The sequence below is a fragment of the Borostomias antarcticus genome (assembly GCF_949987555.1).
Source record: "Borostomias antarcticus genome assembly, chromosome: 7".
NCBI classification, from domain to species: domain Eukaryota; kingdom Metazoa; phylum Chordata; class Actinopteri; order Stomiiformes; family Stomiidae; genus Borostomias; species Borostomias antarcticus.
Window position 1 is genome coordinate 16,477,510 of NC_140240.1, and position 17,513 is coordinate 16,495,022.

Consider the following 17,513-nt stretch of genomic DNA (forward strand, 5'->3'; position numbering starts at 1 on the left):
CGCCTGCCGGGCCGTGGAGCCTAACTACCTGCTCCACGACAGGCTCGCTGCAACAGCGGAGCCCCCTGGGCTTCTCAAGCCGAGACACCCTTTTGTGCCTGCCTCACAGGATCTCTTGCAGCAATGCAGAGATCTTAACATCAGTGAGGCAGGATGGGTGGACTACACCTGGCATGCAGAGTGGGAGGCGAACACCTCCAGACTCTGTGATTTCATCCCGACCACCGGTCCTTCCCCTCCTGGGATGGACTTACCCAGACTGGCGTGGGTGAGGCTTAATTGTCTCTGGACCGGCGTCGGACGCTTTTGCTCATCGATGCACAGAAGGGGCTTGACATCCTGTGCAAGTGTGGCGACGGTCGTGGATGATGAAATGGTGAAGTGTCTCCTGGAGGTGTGCCTGGATACAGGGCTGAAAATTTACTTTTTGGCTCACCTGCCAAGGGGACTGGTAGATGAAAAAATCCACCGGCCAAGTATATTTTTTACCGGCCAAAATAATAAATTGCCTTTTTTGTCACATTATACATCTGTTTCAGTACTTTTCATTCAGATAATAGTATTATGTTGAATACATGCTTAAGGAAGAGGCCAAAGTAAAATTTCAAATAAATTAGTTTAATTCGATGCCTAGAAACATTGCAATTCATAGAAATTAAATTATTCATTTCCATTCACTTCCACGGTGTAGAATTATCCATAACTACCTAACCCTACACAAATATGAGATATAAATGATCCAAGCCTTAACCTCATAGTCTTTATGTGTTTATGAACAAAATACATATACTGTAACATATTCACAGCCTGTCATCATGTAAAGTTAAACCTGAGCTGGATGACCAGTGAAGTCAGTCAAGGAGGAACCAGTACCGTCTTCAGAGCTTATAAGCTACATGACAAGCGATCAAAGAATCAAAGACATCCCTTCTGAGTAACAGTGGCTTGGTATGCTATGGAAGCCCAGAGACAGGATGGTACACATCTACTGTAGGTGTGTGGGATATTCACATCAGAGCATGGTGACTTCGCACTGCCAAAGTGAAGCAGAGGCATTGTGCTAGTGCATCTTTGTACTCATCAATCATGTACAAGGGTCGTGATGAGTGGTTTTGTTACTGTATTGCAATTCAAGTTTGGGTAATTCTTTCCACAAACCTTACGCCCCTACCCCCGGCTGGAACCTTCCAGATTTGACATTCCTGAGCCCAAGCCCACGGAGGCGGACCAGATGGCCATTGAGAATGGAGACCAGCCTCTCAGCGCCGAGCTCAAACGCTTCCGCAAGGAGTTCGTCCAGCCCGTCCAGCTCAGGTACCCTGGGCCGCCACAGGAAGACCTTCACCCACGCACCCATAATAACAAACATTATTACACCCAGAATAACATACATTATACAATGGTATATATCCGGTCCATTGTCTCTATTGGTCAGTTTGCATTCCAGCCGTGGCGATAACCACCATATCCCCACGCTAAAATGGAATGTTCGCACATCTTTTAATATCAATCCACCTCGTATTAGTAGCCGTGGCAGTGTCCAGATCAATGTTTACAAAGATGTGCTGTAGCATTGTCGTTGCCTGGCAATTTTCCCTTTTTCAGCAGAAGTATCCGCAAATGATAGTTCCATTAAAAATACATTTTAAAGTTTGTATTGTCTTTTTAAAATATTGACGGATAAATGTGGCAACCGTTGTATAAAAGCATTATGGAACTCGAAGCCGTGGGATGTCACGGATATCGCCACGGCTAGCGGGGTGTAACAGCACTCCGCTGCATGTCGTGCCTTACCACTCCCGCTAGCCGTGGCAATATCCGTGACATCCCACTGCTTCTCGTTCCATAATGCTTTATTATTACATCTAGAATAATCCTACATTATTACACTCATAATTATCCTACATTATTTTTTATATTATATATATATATATATTCTTTTTTATTTTTTTTATTTTATTTGCAAAACATTTTTATTGGGAGGAGTAAAAGCATACAGTTCACAAACCAACAATAAGGAATGAATGTCCCCCCATTTTTCTTTTTCCTTTTAAACCCACCCACACCCACCAACCCCAGGTACCCATTGCCATTGGAGTGGAGAAAATGTGAGGTGGGCTAGTTGCTGAAGCTGGTTGTAACAACTACTGCCAATAATATTATAACTACTAACTATTGTAAATACTGTATAACTACAATAAACACTATTGCTATTACTATTATAACTACAAATATAACTGTTAGCACTACTAATACTACTAAATGAATTTCAATATAAATATAAAAAACTACTGCTTGTCATACACTCAAAAATAGATTAAACAGCTCATGACTCATTTTAATAAGCTCAATAGCTCAAAAAATATAAATATTAGTTTACAGTCAATGTCATTCTGAATATGTACTGTATTTGAATATAAGGAAGGTAGGATGGCAGGATGGAAGTTACTAGCCTAAGGAAGGAAGGTAGGAATACAAATGCTACCAGTAGTTGTTGGAGGTGTTGGTATGGAAGTTGAGGTGAATGCTACTACTGTTATAAAAAGGATGCCTGTTGAGAGGATTACCCTATATTAACAGATCATCAGTTATAGTGTTAGTCACCTTACTGTTAGAGTTCGGGTATCAACTACTGCCGGTACTATTATAACTACTGTACATATAACTACTATAAATTAAATTGCTATTACTATTATAGCTACAAATATAACTGTTAGCACTACCAATAATAATAAATATAACTAAATATTAATAAACTACTATAAACTATACTATAAATAGCCTACCACAGTTAGTACTACTGGTACTAAAGTAGAAGGATTATAAAATTCAAGTAGTGTTACAGTACAAATAGGGTAAGAATTCAAGTAGACTAATGAGGATGCTGATGCAAGTTAACTTAAGAACTATGACGCCTATAACAGGATATTGAATAGATTTTCGATGACAAGCCACCGACATCTTTTTAGCAGTCACAGCTAGCTCAATAATATGTGAACTGTCACCATAGCAACGACAGTGCAGCAGCACTGCTCTACAGCACCAAAGCACAGAACACACATAATTTGCTGACTCACTCGCCATACGTTTCAATGGAGAGCGCAGTTGCCGAACAAATCGTCATACAGCGAAAAATATAAGTCACACGGCTAAGACACTTACATTCTACGAATCAGCACAGTTGTGTGAACGTTTTAATGTATAATATGTGTATGAGCTGTTAAACTGTAGGTGCGACAGCAGTTTACAAAACGTTTAGATGTTTTAAAAAAACAGGCTGCCACACTCTAAAAACTGAACATTCCACACATCCACTTCAATGTTAAAAAAGGTCCAAAATAAACTTAAATTACATAAAAACTATAAGGAATTTTAAAAAAATCTGTTGACACCCTGAAGACAGCTAAAGGTCCTGAACATTTTCAACTTTGAAGGAGGTTTCTAGCACAAAAGATGAAGGAGGAGATAGGTTTCAAAGCTGAAGAGGATTTCAAGGTCTGCCCATAGACTTCCATTGTAAAATTATTTTTTGAAAAAAGCTGAATATTTTGAAAAGTTTAAAGTAGAGAAAAAAGCTGAAATGTCTGCTAAAATGGGCTTAAGGAGCTGAATATATTGATAGTTGAATGGTTTCTGTAGCTCAAAGTATGAAGGAGTTGAAGGCTGAAGAAGTTTTATAAACTCCCCCATTGACTTCCATTCAACTTTTTTTTTTAAAAGCTGAATATTTTTTAAAGTATAAAGGTATAAAAAATCTGAAAAAGGTCCCATCGTGTCCTTAACAAGCTGAACATTTTGATACTTGAATGGTTTAAGTAGCTCAAAGTATGAAGGAGCTACAGCGCGCCAAAAAACGTACGGAAGAATAATAATACTAACTAGAAAATTGCATTTCCTGCAGAAAATGCGTGTGAATGCTGAGCAGCTGAACGGAATAGCAAAAACATTGCTGAAAATGCATGAATGTGAAATGTCTGAAATGTCAAATGCATCACACCTGAACAGCTGAAAATCCTTGAAGCTGAAAAGCCTGTAAGCTGAAATGTGAAACTGGCAGAATTGGAAGCTGAACTTCATTACCTAAAGAAGCTAAAAACTAAAATAGATTTCTACAAAAGCTGGAAGATAAATTGTAATACTGTCAAAGCTGAAATATGGAACAACTCATGGAATGTATAGTTAAAAATCTTGGAAGCTGAAAAAACCTTGAAGCTTAGCTGAAATGTGAAACTGGCAGAATTAAAAGCTGAACTGCATTACCTAAAAACACTAAGAACTTAAATACATTGCTACAAAAGCTCTGAAGATAAACTGTAATACTGTGAAAGCTGAAACATGGAATACATGATGGAATGTATTGCTAAAAAGCTTGTAAGCTGGAAAACCTGGAAGCTTAGCTGAAATGTGAAACTGTTAGAATAGGAAGCTGAATTGCAGTACCTAAAGAATCCAGGAACTTGAATAATTTTAAACTTTTCAGCCTGAGTAGTTAAAGCTTTGAACTGAGCCTGTAGCTTGAAAGATGAGCAATAGAGTAATACTGTCAAAGCTGAAAGATGGGAATAAATGATGGAATGTATAGCTTGGAAGCCTGTCGGGGACAGTACAGTGACCTCTGGGCAATCTCTATGCACCAGACGGTGAAGACCGTGTGTCTCTAGCCCACATGGGCTGAGTTCTGTGGTCCATGGCGTGGATAGTGGCGTGGTGGAAAGACTCCGGCCCCTTGGGTCACTGCTGGTCAGGGGCAGTGCATTGACCTCAGGGCAATCTCCGTGCACCCACTGGTGAAGACTGTGTGTCTCTAGCTCACTCAGGGGCTGAGTTGTGGGGTCTGTGGCGTGGTGGCAAGACTCCGCCTCCTTGGATCACAACCCGTCGGGGACAGTACAGTGACCTCTTGGCAGTCTCTATGCACCCACCCATGAAGACCATGTGTCTCTAGCCGCCTCAGAGGCTGTGTTGTGAGGTCCGTGGCGTGGTGGTGGCGAGACTCCGCCCCCTTGGGTCAGAGCCAGTAGTGAACAGTGTAGGCCGCGGCGCTACCCACCTGCCTTCACCAGTGAAGACCGTGTGTCTCTAGCTGCCTCAGAGGCTGTGTTGTGAGGTCCGTGGTGTGTTAGTGGCGTGATGGCAAGACTCCGCCTCCTTGGGTCAGAGCCGGTCTTGGATAGTGTACGCTGCTCTAGGCCTCCCACCTGCCCCCACCGGCGATGACCATGTGTCCTTAGCCCACTCAGAGTCAGAGTTGGGGGGTGCATGGCGTGGTGGCGAGACTCCGCCCCCTTGGGTCAGAGCCGGTCGGGAACAGTGTAGGCCGCACTGGGCTACCCACCTGCGTTCATCAGTGAAGACCGTGTGTCTCTAGCCGCTTCAGAGGCTGTGTTGTGAGGTCCGTGGCGTGGTGGCGAGACTCCGCCCCCTTGGGTCACTGCTGGTCAAGGGCAGTGCATTGACCTCAGGGCAATCTCTGAGCCCGTAGTGAACAGTATAGGCCGCGCCGGGCTACCCACCTGCCTTCACCAGTGAAGACCGTGTGTGTCTAGCCATCTCAGAGGCTGTGTTGTGAGGTCCGTGGCATGGTAGTGGCGTGGTGGCGAGATTCCGCCCCCTTGGGTCAGAGCCGGTAGTGAACAGTGTAGGCCGTGCCGGGCTATCCACCTGCCTTCACCAGTGAGGACCGTGTGTCTCTATCCACCTCAGAGGCTGTGTTGTGAGGTCCGTGGCGTGGATGGTGGCGTGATGGCGAGACTCCGCCCCCTCTGGTCAGAGCAGAAGTTGAAGGCTGAAGAAGGTTTCAAAACTCCCCCATTGACTTCCATTCAAAAAAAAAGTTGAAAAAGCTGAATATTTTAAAAAGTATAAAAGTTATAAAAAATCTGAAAGAGGTCCCATCATGTCCTTAACAAGCTGAACATTTTGATACTTGAATGGTTTAAGTAGCTCAAAGTATGAAGGAGCTGCAGACAGCCAAAAAACGTACGGAAGAATAATAATAATAATAATAACTAGAAAATTGCATTTCCTGCAGAAAATGCGTGTGAATGCTGAGCAGCTGAACGGAATAGCAAAAGCATTGCTGAAAATGCATGAATGTGAAAAATCTCAAATGTCAAATGCATCACATCTGAACGGCTGAAAATCCTGAAAGTTCAAAAGCCTGGAAGCTGAAAAACCTTGAAGCTTATTTGAACTGTGACACTGGCAGAATTGGAAGCTGAAGTGCATTACATGAAACAGCTAAGAACTTAAATACATTGCTACAAAAGCTGGAAGATAAACTGTTATACTGTAATGATGGAATGTATAAAAAGATTGGAAGCTGAAGAACCTGGAAGCTTAGCTGAAATATGAAACTGGGAGAGTTGGAATCTGAACTGCATACCTAAATAAGCTAAAAGCTTAAATACATTGCTACAAAAGCTGGAAGATAAACTGTAATACTGTACCTCACAAAGCTGAAACATGATGGAATTTATTGATAAAAAGCTTGTAGGCTGGAAAACCTGGAAGCTTAGCTGAAATGTGAAACTGGCAGAATTGGAACTGCTTTACCTAAAGAAGCTAAGAACTTAAATAATTTTTAACTTTTCAACCTGAATAGTTTAAGCCTTGAACTGAGCCTTTAGCTTGAAAGATGAGCAATAGAGTAATACTGTCAAAGCTGAAAGATGGAATAAATGATGGAATGTATAGCTTGGAAGCCTGTCGGGGACAGTACAGTGACCTCTGGGCAATCTCTATGCACCAGACGGTGAAGACCGTGTGTCTCTAGCCCACATAGGCTGAGTTCTGTGGTCCACGGCGTGGATAGTGGCGTGGTGGAAAGACTCCGCCCCCTTGGTTTACAATCCATCGGGGACAGTACAGTGACCTCTTGGCAATCTCCATGCACCCACCCGTGAAGATCATGTGTCTCTAGCCCACTCAAGGGCTGAGTTGTGGTGTCCGTGGCGTGGTGGCGAGACTACGCACCCTTGAGTCAGAGCCAGTCGTGGACACTGTAGGCCGTGCCGGGCTACCCACCTGCCTTCACCAGTGAAGGCTGTGTGTCTCTAGCCACCTCAGAGCCTGTGTTGTGAGGTCCGTGGTGTGGATAGTGGCGTGATGGTGTGACTCCGCCCCCTCCGGTCAGAGCAGGTTGGGGGCAGTGTAATGACATCCGGGCAATCTCCATGCACCCACCCGTGAAGATCATGTGTCTCTAGCCCACTCAAGGGCTGAGTTGTGGTGTCCGTGGTGTGGTGGCGAGACTACGCACCCTTGAGTCAGAGCCAGTCGTGGACACTGTAGGCCGTGCCGGGCTACCCACCTGCCTTCACCAGTGAAAGCTGTGTGTCTCTAGCCACCTCACAGCCTGTGTTGTGAGGTCCGTGGCGTGGATAGTGGCGTGATGGTGTGACTCCGCCCTCTCCGGTCAGAGCAGGTCGGGGGCAGTGTAATGACATCCGGGCAATCTCCATGCACCCACCAGTGAAGACCGTGTGTCTGTAGCTCACTCAGGGTCTTAGTTGTGGTGTCAGTGGCGTGGATAGTGGCGTGGTGGCGAGACTCCGCCCCCTTGGGTAAAAGCCGGTTGTAGACAGTGTAGGCCGCACCGGGCTACCCACCTGCCTTCACCAGTGAAGACCGTGTGTCTCTAGCTGCCTCAGAGGCTGTGTTGTGAGGTCCGTGGTGTGTTAGTGGCGTGGTGGCGAGACTCCGCCCCCTGGGGTCAGAGCCGGTCGAGGACAGTGTACTGCTCTCCGGGCCACCCACATGCTCCAGGCCACCCACATGCACGCAACTGTGAAAACTTTGTCTTTAGCCAACTCAGGGGCTGAGATGTGGGGATCGTGGCGTGGATAATGGCGTGATGGCGATACTCCATCCCCTCGGGTCAGAGCCAGTCAGGAGCAGGTCAGTGACCGCAAGGCCATTCCCATGCACCCCTCATTGGAGACCGTGTGTCTATAGCCCACTCCGTGGCCGAGCAGTAGCAGTGGAGATTTTGTATGGAAGTTGAAGTGAGAAGCAGTTGCAGTGAGAAGCAGTGTTTGTCATAAGTACAGCTACTGTAGTACTACACTGAAAATTGATTTAACCACTCATCATAACTCATAGTTTTATTGAGTGCAATAGCTGAAAGAGTAGAAAAGGTATTAATATGAGTTTACAGCCTGAAAAAGAGTCATTCTGAATATTTTTTTGAATATAAGGAAGGTAGGAAGGAAGGAAGGAATGAAGGAAGCAGGGAAGGAAGGAGGGAGGGAAGGAAGGAAGGATGGAAGGAAGGCAGGAATATGAATGCTACCACGGTAGTCATAAAAGGTTTCCTGTACAGAGAGCCTGCGCGTGTCTCTCCATGCACCCACCTGTGAAGACCATGTGTTTCTAGCCCACATGGGCAGAGTTCTGTAGTCCATGGCGTGGATAGTGGCGTGGTGGAAAGACTCCACCCCCTTGGGTCAGAGCTGGCTGGGGGCAGTGCAATGACCTCCGGGCAGTGTCCTTGCACCCACTGGTGAAGACCGTGTGTCTCTAGCTCACTCAGGGGATGAGTTGTGGGGTCTGTGGCGTGGTGGCGAGACTCCGCCCCCTCAGGTCAGAGCCGGTGGTGGACAGTGTAGGCCGCAATGGGCTACCCACCTGCCTTCACCAGTGAAGACCGTGTGTCTCTAGCCGCCTCAGAGGCTGTGTTGTGAGGTCCGTGGCGTGGTAGTTGCGTGGTGGCAAGACTCCACCCCCTTGGGAAAGAGCAGGTCTTGGACAGTATACGCCTCTCAGGGCCTCCCACCTGCCCCCACCGGCGATGACCCTGTGTCCTTAGCCCACTCAGGGTCTGAGTTGTGGGGTGCGTGGCGTGGATAGTGGCGTGGTGGCGAGACTCCGCCCCCTCAGGTCAGAGGTTGTGGAGGGCAGGTCAGTGATTGCCAGGCCATCCCCATGCACCCCTCATTGGAGACCAGGTGTCTATAGCCCACTCCGGGGCCGAGCAGTAGCCGTGGAGGTGTTGTATGGAAGTTGAGGTTAGAAGCAGTAGCAGTGAAAAGCAGTATGTGTTTGTTATAAGTACTGCTAGTACTACACTCAAAAATAGATTAGATCACTCATCATAACTCATAGTTTTATTGAGTTCAATAGCTGAAAGAGGAGAAAATATATTAATATGAGTTTGCAGCCTGAAAAAGAGTGTCATTCTAAATATTTATTTGAATATAAGTAAGGAAGGAATGAAGGAATGAAGGAAAGAAGGAAGGATGGATGGAAGAAAGGAAGGATGGAAGGAAGGAAGGAAGGATGGAAATTCTAATCTCAACTGACACTGTGAGCATCCTCTCATTAACTTCAATGGAAAGGCATGCTGCCTTCAGACAGCTCTCCCTCAAAAAGTATGAATGTCACAGCCTAGATATTGACACCGTAGGAATCCTGAGAAAATGCTGAACATTTGAGGCTATGATATGTCCGTGTAGCTTAAAAACTGTAGGCATGGCGACGAGTTAGAAAAAGGGTAAAAATGCAAAATGAGCAGCTCAAAAGTCAGAGTGTGGGCCCATACGTTTCAATGGAGAGCGCAGTTGCCGAACAAATTGTCATACAGAGAAAACTATAAGTCACACGGCTTAGATACTTACATTGTACGAATCAGCACAGTTGTGTGAATTTTTTAATGTCAAATATGTGTATGAGCTGTTAAAACTGTAGGAGCGACAGCAGTTTACAAAACGTGTAGATGTTTTCAAAATACGAGCTGCTACACTCTAGAAAATGAACATTCCACACATCCACTTCAATGTTAAAAAAGGTCCAAAACAAACTTAAATTACATACAAACTATAAGGAATTTTTAAAATCTGAATAAGAGTTTTACTCAGCTAAAGGTCCTCAACATTATAAACTTTGAATGAGGTTTCTAGCCCAAAAAATGAAGGAGGAGATAGGTTTCAAAGCTGATGAGGGGTTTCAAGGTCTGCCCATAGACTTCCATTGTAAAAAATTGTTGAAAAAAGCTGAATATTTTAAAAAGTATTTTAAAATATTCATAAGTTCATAAAGACCTTAACAAGCTGAACATTTTGATAGTTGAATGGTTTCTGTAGCTCAAAGTATGAAGGAGTTGAAGGCTGAAGAAGTTTTATAAACTCCCCCATTGACTTCCATTAAAAAAAAAAGTAGAAAAAGCTGAATATTTTAAAAAGTACAAAAGGTATTAAAAATCTGAGAGAGGTCCCATCTCCCATCCCATCATGTCCTTAACAAGCTGAACATGTTGATTGTTGAATGGTTTCTGTAGCTCAAAGTATGAAGGAGCTACAGCGAGCCAAAAAACGTACGGAAGAATAATAATAACTAGAAAATTGCATTTCCTGCAGAAAATGCGTGTGAATGCTGAGCAGCTGAACGAAATCGCAAAAGCATTGCTGAAAATGCATTAATGTGAAAGATCTGAAATGTCAAATGCATCACACTTGAATGGTTGAAAATCCTGGAAGCTGAAAAGCCTGGAAGCTGAAATGTGAAACTGGCAGAATTGGAAGCTGAACTGCATTGCCTAAACAAGCTAAACACTTAAATACATTGCTACAAAAGCTTGAAGATGAACTGTAATACTGTCAAAGCTGAAACATGGAATACATGATGGAATGTATTGCTAAAAGGCTTTTAAGCTGGAAAACCTGGAGGCTGAAATGTGAAACTGGCAGAATTGGAAGCTGAACTGCATTATCTAAAGAAGCTAAGAACTTAAATACATTGCAACAAAAGCTGTAAAACAAAATATACTCATGTCAAAGCTGACATATAATAATGTCAAAGCTGAAATATGGAATAAAGAATGGAATTCATAGCTAAAAAGCTTGGAAGCTGAAGAAACTTGAAGCTTAGCTGAAATGTGAAACTGGCAGAATTGGAAGCTGAAGTGCATTGCCTAAAGAGGCTAAAAACTTAAATACATTGCTAAAAAAGCTGGAAGATAAACTGTAATACTGTCAAAGCTTGAACATGGAATAAATTATGGAATATATTGCTAAAAAGCTTGTAGGCTGGAAAACCTGGAAGCTTAGCTGAAATGTGAAACTGGCAGAATTGGAACTGCATTACCTAAAGAAGCTAAGAACTTAAATACTTTTAAACTTTCAACCTGAGTAGTTTAAGCCGTGAACTGAGCCTTTAGCTTGAAAGATGAGCAATAGAGTAATACTGTCAAAGCTGAAAGATGGAATAAATGATGGCATGTATAGCTTAAATGCTTGGAAGCTTGTCGGGGACATTACAGTGATCTCTGGGCAATCTCTATGCACCAGATGGTGAACACCGTGTGTCTCTAGCCCACATGGGCTGAGTTCTGTGGTCCATGGCGTGGATAGTGGCGTGGTGGAAAGACTCCACCCCCTCGAGTGAGAGCTGGTCCGGGGCAGTGCATTGACCTCCGGGCAATCTCCTTGCACCCACTGGTGAAGCCCGTTTGTCTCTAGCTCACTCAGAGGCTGAGTTGTGGGGTCTGTGGCGTGGATAGTGGCGAGGTGGCAAGACTCCGCCTCCTTGGGTCACAACCCGTCGGGGACAGTACAGTGACCTCTTGGCAATCTCCATGCACCCTCCAGCGAAGACCATGTGTCTCTAGCCACCTCAGAGGCTGTGTTGTGAGGTCCGTGGCGTGGTAGTGGCGTGGTGGCGAGACTCCGCCGCCTTGGGTCAGAGCCGCTCATGGAAAGTATAGGCCACACCGGGCTACCCACCTGCCTTCACCAGTTAAGACCGTGTGTCTCTAGCCACCTCAGAGGCTGTGTTGTGAGGTCGGTGGCGTGGATAGTGGCGTGATAGCGAGACTCCGCCCCCTCCGGTCAGAGCAGGTTGGGGGCAGTGCACTGACATCCGGGCAATCTTCATGCCCCCAACAGTGAAGACCGTGTGTCTGTAGCTCACTCAGGGGCTTAGATGTGGGGTCTGTGGTGTGGTGGCGAGACTCCGCCCCCTCGGGTCATAGCCGGTCTTGGACAGTGTAGGCCGTGCCGGGCTACCCACCTGCCTTCAACAGTGAAGACCGTGTGTCTCTAGCCGCCTCAGAGGTTGTGTTGTGAGGTCCGTGGCGTGGATAGTGGCGTGGTGGCGAGACTCCACCCCCTCCAGTCAGAGCAGGTCGGGGGCAGTGCACTGACATCCGGGCAATCTCCATGCACCCAACAGTGAAGACCATGTGTCTATAGCTCACTCAGGGGCTGAGAAGTGGGGACAGTGGCGTGAATAGTGGCGTGGTGGCGAGACTCCGCCCCCTTGGTTCATAGCCGGTCTTTGACAGTGTAGGCCGTGCCGGGCTACCCACCTGCCTTCACCAGTGAAGACCGTGTGGCTTTAGCCACCTCAGAAGCTGTGTTGTGAGGTCCGTGGCGTGTTAGTGGCGTGATGGCGAGACTCCGCCCCCTCCGGTCAGAGCAGGTTGGGGGCAGTGCACTGACATCCGGGCAATCTTCATGCCCCCAACAGTGAAGACCGTGTGTCTGTAGCTCACTCAGGGGCTTAGATGTGGGGTCTGTGGTGTGGTGGCGAGACTCCGCCCCCTCGGGTCATAGCCGGTCTTGGACAGTGTAGGCCGTGCCGGGCTACCCACCTGCCTTCAACAGTGAAGACCGTGTGTCTCTAGCCGCCTCAGAGGTTGTGTTGTGAGGTCCGTGGCGTGGATAGTGGCGTGATGGCGAGACTCCACCCCCTCCAGTCAGAGCAGGTCGGGGGCAGTGCACTGACATCCGGGCAATCTCCATGCACCCAACAGTGAAGACCATGTGTCTATAGCTCACTCAGGGGCTGAGAAGTGGGGACAGTGGCGTGAATAGTGGCGTGGTGGCGAGACTCCGCCCCCTTGGTTCATAGCCGGTCTTTGACAGTGTAGGCCGTGCCGGGCTACCCACCTGCCTTCACCAGTGAAGACCGTGTGGCTTAAGCCACCTCAGAAGCTGTGTTGTGAGGTCCGTGGCGTGTTAGTGGCGTGATGGCGAGACTCCGCCCCCTCCGGTCAGAGCAGATCGGCGACAGTGCACTGACATCCGGGCAAATTCCATGCACCCACCAATGAAGACCGTGTGTCCGTAGATCACTCAGGGTCTTAGTTGTGGGGACAGTGGCGTGGATAGTGGCGTGGTGACGAGACTCCTCCCCATCGGGTCAGAGCCGGTCGAGGACAGTCTACTGCTCCCCGGGCCACCCACATGCACCCAACCGTGAAAACTGCTTCTTTAGCCAACTCAGGGTCTGAGATGTGGGGACAGTGGTGTGGATAGTGGCGTGGTGGCGAGACTCCGCCCCCTCAGGTCAGAGGTTGTTGGGGGAAGGTCAGTGATTGCCAGGCCATCCCCATGCACGCCTCATTGGAGACCGTGTGTCTATAGCCCACTCCGGGGCCGAGCAGTAACTGTGGAGGTATTGTATCGAAGTTGAGGTGAGAAGCAGTAGCAGTGAGAAGCAGAAGGTGTTTGTTATAAGTACTGCTAGTACTACACTCAAAAATAGATTAGACCACTCATCATAACTCATAGTTTTATTGAGTTCAATAGCTGAAAGTGGAGAAAATGTATAAATATGAGTTTACAGCCTGAAAAAGTGTCATTCTGAATATTTATTATAAGGAAGGTAGGAAGGAAGCTAGGAAGGAAGGGAGGAAGGAAGGAAGGAAGGAAGGAAGGATGGAAAGAAGGAACATGAATTCTACCACAGTAGTCATAAAAGGGTGCCTGTACAGAGAGCCTGCGCGTGTCCCCAAATTCAAATCTCAACTGACACTGTGAGCATCCTCTCATTCACTTCAATGGAAAGGCATGCCGGCTTCAGACAGCTCTCTCTCAAAAAGTATAAAGGTCACAGCCTAGATATTGACACCGTAGGAATCCTGAGAAAATGCTGAACATTTTAGGCTATGATATGTCCGTGTAGCTTAAAAACTGTAGGCATGGCAACGAGTTAGAAACAGGGTAAAAATGCAAAATTGTCATAAAGAGAAAACTATAAGTCACACGGCTTAGATACTTACATTGTACGAATCAGCACAGTTGTGTGAACGTTTTAATGTAGAATATGTGACCGCCGCTGGTAATTTGGTCCTCAACTAGGCAAAGGTCATTTTTCAGTTTTTTACAGATTATGAAAGTGCAGATTGTAAGCTTTCAAATGAGGTCTCATACATTGAAATCTGAACATAGTTGAAGAAGATATGCTTATTTGAATGCTAATACTGCCAAATCAACTTAGCTGAGAAATCCTCCTCCAAAGTTCTCCAACATTTTCACACCTCTGACTGCCAGGTAATGGGCGTGAACAATAGCCTGGTAACCGCACCCCCAGCCACTCCCCCACTGGACGATCTGTCATTATCTGTCAGAGTGGCTGTCAACTTGGGGTATTACCTGAGAGTGGCTGCCAAGTGGGGTGCTCTCTCACTGATGACCCCACACTCTTTGAGTCAGTTGTGATAGTATTTTAGACTTGTCTAGTCAAAAGATTTACCAAGATACGTTCAAAAGGTTGAGTCTGGTTTATTGTGGAAAACATTACGAGCGCAAGGACTTCCTGAACAACGCAAACAAAGGTGGTTTGTCAGAGAAGTGAATTCAAAGCTTGTCATGCCCAGTCTTATATTCAAGCAAAACACAGGTACGGCGCTTTGAGGATGTGATTGGCTAACTCATTGCACGTCATGAAATGGCAGGCGTGGTCAAGAGTACAGACATGTGACATGAGAAAATGAATGGCAGGCGTGGCTAAGAGTAAAGACATGTGACATGAGAAAAAGGCGGTAGTTTCTAAGAGGGACAAAGGAACAAAAGGATGGTTATTCTGGAGCAGACAGATGGCCTTCTGGAAGCCATTTTGTATGTTAGCACAGCTATGTGAATACTTAGGGGGAGGTGATGAATTACAAAAGGGGGAGAGTTGAGGTGTTTATAATTACAAAGGGGGAGGGTTGAGGTGTTTTACATTTACAAAGGGGAGACTGAAACTAGGGTTTGCAGGGGACTTGGGGGGAGGTTTAAGGTGTTTGGATGTAAATTCCTGGACACAGTATTAATCTTGTTCTTAACTGCATTCACAACACAATATAAAATGAAGTTCAAATTTAACGTTCTTTATTGTCACATACATGATATAAAGCATAAGTAGTAAAATGTACAAAAAAAGGCAACAGTCTAAGTGTTAAAGTGTACAGTCAGTTGTCTGTTTTATAGACAAGGTGCATAGTGTTCATTGTGATCAAGTGTACAACAAAGTAATAACAGTCCCCAGCTCAATACTCAAGGTAATAACAACAGTACTCGGCTCAGTATTCAATAGTCTGACAATGCAGTCTGTGCAAGTGTGGGCAAGTCTGTGCAAGAGAACAAGCAACGCTTCAGTATACAAACAGGAAAAGGCTGTGGCCTTTCTCCTGCAGTGCTGTCCGTCCTGATGATCTGCAGTGAATCTACAAGCGGACAGTCTTGTTCTGAGCTGCTGTGGAGTTTGGCGGGGGGACATGTGACGTCTCGTCCCTCATCAGAACAGAACTCTCTGATCTTGTCAAAGAGATACGTCTGTCTGGCCATGTCCAGTCCGGGTGGGGCTTGCACAAGACCACCTTCTCTGGGGGGCAGGACATCAGGCTTGCGCAGCAGCTGAAACTCGACTGCCGGTGCATCACGGTGTTCTCTGGCCACAACCATGCCAGGTCTCTCAGCATCAAAACTGCAATAGAATAGAAGGAAGAAAGTACATTAAACTATTGCCCACAGTACTGGCACTCCATATAGATAAAATAGTACCAGAATGTGTTGATTAAATAGACTAGCTAATGCATGATAGGATGAACGTATTCTCACCTGTTGTGCAAAATCAAAGCTGTAGTGCATAGTGATCTTCTTGCTGGCTGGTATGGAGGGACCAAGGGAGAGCTGCAAATCCTCACTTTTTGCTCATCCTGTAACCAAAACAAAAAACTAAGGTGTCAGACTACCATACCTCTCATGCTCTCTCATTCAGTTTCTCTCTATAATATGTGACCGCCGCTGGTAATTTGGTCCTCAACTAGGCAAAGGTCATTTTTCATTTTTTTACAGATTATGAAAGTGCAGATTGTAAGCTTTCAAATGAGGTCTCATACATTGAAAACTGAACATAGTTGAAGAAGATATGCTTATTTGAATGCTAGTACTGCCAAATCAACTTAGCTGAGAAATCCTCCTCCAAAGTTCTCCAACATTTTCACACCTCTGACTGCCAGGTAATGGGCGTGAACAATAGCCTGGTAACCGCACCCCCAGCCACTCCCCCACTGGACGATCTGTCATTATCTGTCAGAGTGGCTGTCAACTTGGGGTATTACCTGAGAGTGGCTGCCAAGTGAGGTGCTCTCTCACTGATGACACCACACTCTTTGAGTCAGTATTAATCTTGTGTTCTGAATGCAGTTAAGAACAATATAAGATGAAGTTCAAATTTAACGTTCTTTATTGTCACATACATGATATAAAGTACAAGCATAAGTAGTTAAGTGTAAAAAAAAGGCAACAGTCTAAGTGTTAAAGTGTACAGTCAGTTGTCTGTTTTATAGACAAGGTGCATAGTGTTCATTGTGATCAAGTGTACAACAAAGTAATAACAGTCCCCAGCTCAATACTCAAGGTAATAACAACAGTACTCGGCTCAGTATTCAATAGTCTGACAATGCAGTCTGTGCAAGTGTGGGCAAGTCTGTGCAAGAGAACAAGCAACGCTTCAGTATACAAACAGGAAAAGGCTGTGGCCTTTCTCCTGCAGTGCTGTCCGTCCTGATGATCTGCAGTGAATCTACAAGCGGACAGTCTTGTTCTGAGCTGCTGTGGAGTTTGGCGGGGGGACATGTGACGTCTCGTCCCTCATCAGAACAGAACTCTCTGATCTTGTCAAAGAGATACGTCTGTCTGGCCATGTCCAGTCCGGGTGGGGCTTGCACAAGACCACCTTCTCTGGGGGGCAGGACATCAGGCTTGCGCAGCAGCTGAAACTCGACTGCCGGTGCATCACGGTGTTCTCTGGCCACAACCATGCCAGGTCTCTCAGCATCAAAACTGCAATAGAATAGAAGGAAGAAAGTACATTAAACTATTGCCCACAGTACTGGCACTCCATATAGATAAAATAGTACCAGAATGTGTTGATTAAATAGACTAGCTAATGCATGATAGGATGAACGTATTCTCACCTGTTGTGCAAAATCAAAGCTGTAGTGCATAGTGATCTTCTTGCTGGCTGGTATGGAGGGACCAAGGGAGAGCTGCAAATCCTCACTTTTTGCTCATCCTGTAACCAAAACAAAAAACTAAGGTGTCAGACTACCATACCTCTCATGCTCTCTCATTCAGTTTCTCTCTATAATATGTGACCGCCGCTGGTAATTTGGTCCTCAACTAGGCAAAGGTCATTTTTCATTTTTTTACAGATTATGAAAGTGCAGATTGTAAGCTTTCAAATGAGGTCTCATACATTGAAAACTGAACATAGTTGAAGAAGATATGCTTATTTGAATGCTA

General features: G+C 45.6%; 1 protein-coding gene across 2 annotated transcripts in view; it reads left to right on the forward strand.

The window, feature by feature from the left end:
• The window catches only part of sos1 (son of sevenless homolog 1), a 402,156-nt gene that overhangs the window by 238,337 nt on the left and 146,306 nt on the right, over window positions 1-17,513 (forward strand). For both annotated transcript variants that reach the window (XM_084440905.1, XM_084440906.1), the window contains one exon: window positions 1,192-1,314. In XM_084440905.1, coding sequence (XP_084297031.1) covers window positions 1,192-1,314 — 123 coding nt within the window. The remainder of the gene's footprint in view (window positions 1-1,191; window positions 1,315-17,513) is intronic.